The 7,038-nt window shown below is 32.2% G+C and overlaps 1 protein-coding gene across 1 annotated transcript; it reads left to right on the plus strand.

The window, feature by feature from the left end:
• Positions 1 to 3,351: 3,351 nt before the first annotated feature.
• Positions 3,352 to 5,830, plus strand: LOC115971628. Its single transcript, XM_031091627.1, has 4 exons — positions 3,352 to 5,095; positions 5,211 to 5,415; positions 5,512 to 5,581; positions 5,627 to 5,830. The coding sequence occupies exons 1-4, from the start codon at positions 3,352 to 3,354 to the stop codon at positions 5,828 to 5,830; spliced, it is 2,223 nt and encodes a 740-aa protein (XP_030947487.1).
• Positions 5,831 to 7,038: the final 1,208 nt, after the last annotated feature.

Consider the following 7,038-nt stretch of genomic DNA (forward strand, 5'->3'; position numbering starts at 1 on the left):
CCGACAGGATAGCTGTGTATGGCCCAAGACCTTCAGCAGGAAGGCTCATTGGGAAAAGAAGGATTGTTAAAGACCCCAGATTGATGACAGCCAAGGATCATGTTCCTGTTTTCCTTCTTATTTCATACTGTACCCTATGTAATGAATATGGAGTGCTCCACGAGCATGAGTAGTATGAGGATAACTCTGATCCACTAGATTATGATAATTACGCGGATACAGATTGATAGATAGATAGACAGAAGACACAGACAGACAGAATACTCTTCCGACAGACAACGACGACAAATCACTATTCACCGATGACAGATCAAATAATTATAATCTTATATAAATATAATCACTCCAAAAACATTGTTCATTAAAAGTGTTCAAATAGTATTATATAAAAGCCAAAAATATTTATTTATTTTATGGACTTACTTTCAAATCAGAATTATGTAGATTTGTCTTTGTAATTCTACCTACACCATGAAATTGTTTGTAACTCTAAGTAATGTCACTCCTAATAGAGAAATCATTGTTCATTCATAATCAATCTTCTTTTTAATTTGGCAAGTCTTGTTATTTTAACATTGTTCAACTATTTAACCAAACAATATATGCCGCAAACAACTAAAGTAAATATTATTTGAAAGATGAATTAAATGCATATAGACTGTAAAAAAAAAAAAAAAAAAATACTTGCGTGTTGGTCGGTGGTGGCGAAGTCACTATACAGCAACCTATGATTACGGAGAGACCTCGAATGAGTAGGAAAAAAGTGTTTGTGTGTACTATGTATGATCTGAAACACTTAGACAGTTCTCCCAGTAGTTTTGAGGTTTGATTTTTTTTTTTTTTTTTAAGCCTCTCAAGTTTTGTTATAAGATGGATTGGATCTAGCTCTACACGTTAGCTTTTGCTTGAGCTTGACCTGTAATGCAATAACATTGCAATTACTCACGTCACATGAATATCAATTACTACATGCTTTCTCTCTCTCTCTTTGTTTTTATTATTTTAAATAAAAAGATTAGACGAAGAATTTGGATTATAATCAAATAAAAAGTTTTATCAATTTAGAAATTAGGAGAAGAAGAAAAGGACAAAAAAAATATATTTATTTTTTTACTCAATACAATATCTATCTTCTATCTCAAAAAATGTAGTATGTATGGCAAATTGATAAGTACCCAATTTTTTTATCAACTTCTAAATTATAACAATTTGGATTACAATCAAATTAAGATTTTTATTAAATTAGAAATTATAGGAGAAGAAGATAAAAAAAAAAAAAATTATATCTATTTTTTTAAATTTAAAAAAATTTCTGCAATTTGGTGAAACCACTTAGCGCAACCACGGCTTTTAGACCCAACTTTTATTATATAGTATATGACATATATATATATATATATATATATGAATTAAATTTTTTTTCCATAATTAAACTCTACATTAGAATCTTGGTAAATCATAATTTCTTTAAATAATATAATATATACTCATTCTATATACAAACACAATCATAATAAATGCTAATGCTATATATAATTTCATATTCTAACACAATCTCTTCTAAAAAAAAAATTCTAACACATTCATAATAAATGTCTATTAATAACTATCATAATTATTAAGTTTTATATTTGGACAAAAAAAATGAGATTAGTTTTGTAAGGATGTGGTAAAACTCATGTTTTACCCTTCTAATTTTAACATGCCACATCATCTTATCGCATGTTTAAGAATAGAGAAATGATATGTCCACAACATTTTTACAACAAATCTTAAGTGACAAGTTGTTACTGATTGTTATTGTTGGGGCAAAAAAGTAATTTTGGTGTTAGGTTCAAATTTGAACCAATAACAATTAACCACCTATGATTTGTTGTAAAAATATTGTGAACGTAACACCTCTCTTAAGAATAAGCACAGCTACACTCAACCAATTCTAATTTCCATATTCTTCTATAAAAAAAATCTAATTTCCATATATAAATCCAACCAAATTGGGAATTTATTGAGATGTTATTAAGTGTAGTAAGATGTATTATTTAATAGTATTGTCCTATTTCTAAAAATAAAAGTTATTAGTTTACTAATGTTCTTATTATACCCCTACTTTATTTTCAAAACTATTTGAAAAAAAAAAAAAAAAAAAAACCTAACAAATATTTTAAAAAAAATCTAATTTGGGCACCTTTTTAGTTGCCTCATTAAAAAAAAATTTAAAAAAAAAAAAAAAAAAAAAGCTGATAAATTTATTTAATGGTAGTTTTGTAAACTTATACATTTTTTTATAAGACAGACAAAATAATAAATTATGTTTTTTTTTTTAAATTGACTTTTCAAACAGGACAAGCAAATTGGGTCGAAGAGAGTATATTATTTTAAACTTTTTTTGCATTACACAAGTTATTGGCTAGCTAAACAAAAAGAGGGAAAAAGCATTGTTATTAATACCGTTCCGTTCCGACCGGAACAGACGGAATTTTTCGTGCCGGTATGCAAACCGGTACCGGAAACCCCCCCGTTCCACCTCGGGCCAGATTTCGGGGTGTTTCGGCCCGTTTCGGCCAATTCTGGCTAGTACGAAAATTTCGGCCGGTACGGGACTCTGAGTTATAAAAAAAAAAAAAAAAAAAAAAAAAAAACAGTAACGTCCAAACGACACCATTTTGGACTTGACTAAAAGACCTACCTCAGACCCTTTTTCTTTCATTCTTTCACTCTCACTTTCACTCTCAAATCCCTCACTCACTGCCGTCGTTCTCGTCCCACTGCCGTCGTGCTCGTGCTCACTGCCGTTGCTCTGCTCTCTCAATCACTCGACTCTCTCATACTCATCTGTCTCTGACTCTCTCACAGTCTCACTCTCTCGGATTGAACAGCCAAGGTATTCTTTCTCTACTCTCACTCTCTCAGATTCAAGCTTCAGTTCAGCCAAATCATTTTTTTTTCTTATGATTTGCTTTGTGGTTAAGATTTAAGAAGTTACTAAAATATTAGATATGTGATTTGTTTGTTAAGATATGTGATTGAACAAATTGGGGATGAGAAATATTACTCTCACTCTCTCGGATTCAAGCTTCAGTTCAGCCAAATCATTATTTTTTTTTTCTTATGATTTTTTTTGTGGTTAAGATTTAAGAACTTACTAAGATATTAGATATGTGATTTGTTTGTTAAGTTATGTGATTGAACAAATTGGGTAAACTGCATAAATTTTACTGTCACTCTCTCGGATTCAAGCTTCAGCCAAACCGTGTTTAGTTTTTTTCTTAACTTGATTTGTTTGTTCATTAACTATATATGGCTGTTCATGCATTTGATTGAATTTCATTTCATTTCATTGAACAGTAAATTATGGCTCATCATAGTTCAGGGGATCTCGCATGGGCTCATGCCCGTGCAGGTGCTTCCTCTGCTTCTGTGGCCTCTGCCCCTGCAAGATCAGATGATCCCACATGGGCTCATGCTCGTGCAGTGCCTAATGCAAAAAATAACACTATATGTTTGCATTGTAATAAGTTGATTAAAGGGGGTGGTATTACTAGACTTAAGTATCATCTTGCTGGGATTAGGGGTCAAGTTGAACCATGTAAAAAGGCTTCATCTGATATTAGGTTTCAAATGAAACAAATGATTGAAGACTTGAAAAAATCTAAACAAACTAAAAAGAGGATTCAATTAGAAATTGGGAACCCATACGATGTTGATGAGGAGGAGGAGGAGGATGATGAGGTTAGGGTTGTTGAAAAGAGTCCCCCTCAAACATTAGGTAAACGAAAATCTAGGGGAAAGGATGTTGACAATGATATGAGTCAAATAAGAGGAAAGAAGAAAATTAAGAATTATTTTGCTCCTAAAACAACCCCCGGTGCTCAACCCTCTATAAGAAGTGCTTTGGCTACAAAAGCAATGATTGATTCCATTGCTGCTATTGGGCCGGGATTTAAGGGGCCTTCTTTTTATGAGTTGAGGGGACCCCTTTTGAAAAATGTTGTCCATGAAGTTAATGATTTTTTGTTATATATAAAAAATGATTGGAAAGTATATGGTTGTTTACTGATGTCTAATGGGTGGACAAATCAAAAGCAACAACCAATAATGAATTTTTTGGTGTATTGTCCAAGGGGAGCCATGTTCTTGAAATCTATTGACACTTCAAGCCTTACAAAGGATGCTGAAAATTTGTTTAATATATTTGATTATGTTGTTCAAGAAATTGGTGTGGAATATATTGTGCAATTGATTACAAATAATGCTTCTGCCTATAAAAAAGCTGGAAAAAAATTACAGCAGAAGTATGGTACTTTGTTTTGGTCTCCTTGTGCAGCTCATTGCATAGACTTGATGTTGGAGAATATTGCTAATCCTAGGTGGTTCCCTCTTATTGATGAAGCAATTAAGAAGGCAAAAAAGATAACAAAGTTCATTTACAACCATGGAGTTGTTTTAGACTTGATGAGGCAAGATTTTACAAATGGAAGAGACTTATGTCGTCCTGCAATTACAAGGTTTGCCACTAACTTCTTAAGTCTACAAAGCATGCTAAGGTTCAAAAAAGAGGTTAGACAAATGTTCACTTGTGATAAATGGCTTTCATGCCCCCATGCTAAGACTGCCGTTGGGAAGGAGATAAGTAAAATTGTTTTGGAAGATTATGCGTTTTGGTCTCAATGCAAGCACATAGTGAAAGTTAGTAAGCCTTTAGTTAGAGTACTTCGTCTTGTTGATAGGGATGAGAAACCTGCTATGGGGTACTTGTATGAAGCAATGGACAAAGCAAAAGAGGAAATAAAAAGAAGGTTGAAGAACAAAATTTCTTTGTATGGACATTATGTTAGAGTTATTGATACTAGATGGGACAAACAACTTCATAGTCCTCTACATGCAGCAGGTTGCTTTCTTAACCATGCAATATACTTTAGGCCTTCATTTAAAAGGCAAAATGAAGTTCAAAGAGGGTTGCTAAGCACTCTAATGAGTTTGGTTCCCGATCCTGACATTCAAGACAAAATAAGTTCACAACTTGATGAGTACAAAAAATCAATTGGTGACTTTGGCACATTACTAGCAATCCGCCAACGAGAGGGACTAAATCCAGGTAAACATTAATAATTTAATAGTATTTCCTTTCAATATGTCTATTTATCCTTTATAGTTGTTATTGTAAGATTACATGAGCAATGCTTATTTTACATTTTTATTTGTTATTGTAGTTTCATGGTGGAAGCAATTTGGACTTGAAGCTCCAGACTTACAATCATTTGCCATTCGTGTGCTCAGTCAATGTTGTAGTGCAACTGGTTGTGAGAGAAATTGGAGCACATTTGAATATGTTCACTCAAAGAAGAGAAATAGATTGGAACATAAACGAGTAAATGATTTGGTCTTTGTCCATTATAATTTGAGGCTTCGAGAAAGGTAAATTTATAATCGTTACTCATATGTAAATGAAATGTACTTTCAAATAATTATAATTTATAAAATGTAACTAATGTTTAATATTTTCATTGGTAGGAACATTCAAAGGAATAAGTATGCAATGGATCCTATAAGCTTGGATAACATTGACTTGATGGGAGATTGGGTGGCTGAAGAACCTACACTTCTTAATCCAGATGACATAAATTAGGATTGCCTTAATGAACCACCAACCCTAGTGAATGTGGAAGAGGATGCTGAACTTGAAACTATTGATGTTGATGACGATGATGATGATGACAACAACAATGAACATGTCTTGACAAATCTTCCAATGGGTGCTAGTAGTTCTTGTGGGAGTTCTTTTGATGATGAGTTTGATCCTTTTTTCATGGATGATGATGAGGAGGAGTAGGAATATTATGTTAAATTAATCTTAGATGTTTTTATTATGTGATGTTATATTGATGTTTAAGACTTAAGACTTAAGACTAAGTGTATGTTGAATTGATGTTATGTTGAATTAATGTTATGTTGAATTGATGTTTAAGACTTAAGACTTAAGACTAAGTGTATGTTTAATTGATGTTATGTTGAATTGATGTTATGTTGATGTTTAAGACTTAAGAGTTAAGACTAAATGATTTGTATTATTTGATATTTAGTTATTTATTTATTAGAATTGACAATTTTATGTTCTACAAGAATATATATAAATTATTTTTTAGGAACCCTGAAACACCCTGAAATGGTATGCCGAAATCGGCCGGTACCGAAATATTCCGTTCCACTGGGCAAACCGAAACGGGCTCCGAAACGGTATTAATAACTTTGGGAAAAAGTAAAATGAAAAGAAAGAAAGATAGATAGAAAGATTTAAGGTAAGGATTGATTATAAGAAAAAGTTAATTGTAATTATTAAACATTGGAAAAAGTTAATTGTCATTATTAAACATTGAATTATGAAATGAAGACTTGTTCCGGTGTATGCCCAATACTTTTCTTTCATCATCTGCCTCTCAATTTCTTATTTTTATTCTCATATTTAAGTTCCAAGATATATATATATATATATATATATAGAGAGAGAGAGAGAGAGAGAGAGAGAGAGAGAGAGAGAGAGAGAGAGAGAGAGGTTCAAGTTACACCTAAACCATTGGATTTAAGTGGATCCAACGGTTAAAAAAGACACTTATTAATACTAATATTCTGATTAGGATCTCATTAATTACCATTTATTTATTGCATTCTATACCTATCTTTAAACCTAAAAAAACACAAAAAAAAGTATACATCTCTCTCTAATTTGTTTTCCATCGTTTCTCACCCAAAAAAAAAAAAAAAAATCCCTCCACTACACGTCTCTCTATCTCTTTCTCCTCCACTGCTCTTCCACCTCCACGGCTAGGTTTTACAACTAGTTAGTCTCCCACTTTTTGAAGTTGTCAAGTACAATTTTGTTATCCACTTCATATGGTTTCTTTTTGAAGTTGTCAAGTACAATTTCATTACCCTTCTCTGTCACATCTCCATCACCACATTGCTTGTTTTCTTCATATGGTCTAACATTGCAGATCTTTTCAAATGGTACTTCGTTTTTTCGCTAACTAGATAATGTATATG

This window comes from Quercus lobata, chromosome 12, assembly GCF_001633185.2.
Source record: "Quercus lobata isolate SW786 chromosome 12, ValleyOak3.0 Primary Assembly, whole genome shotgun sequence".
In the NCBI taxonomy this organism is placed as follows: domain Eukaryota; kingdom Viridiplantae; phylum Streptophyta; class Magnoliopsida; order Fagales; family Fagaceae; genus Quercus; species Quercus lobata.

What these genes read in the sequence shown, in the direction of transcription:
- LOC115971628 (XM_031091627.1), top strand. Translation starts at nt 3,352, where the DNA reads ATGGCTCATCATAGTTCAGGGGATCTCGCATGGGCTCATGCCCGTGCA. An exon ending in ACGAGAGGGACTAAATCCAG is followed by an intron (nt 5,096 to 5,210) that starts GTAAACATTAAT and finishes TTGTTATTGTAG; the next exon opens with TTTCATGGTGGAAGCAATTT. An exon ending in TTGACTTGATGGGAGATTGG is followed by an intron (nt 5,582 to 5,626) that starts GTGGCTGAAGAA and finishes GACATAAATTAG; the next exon opens with GATTGCCTTAATGAACCACC.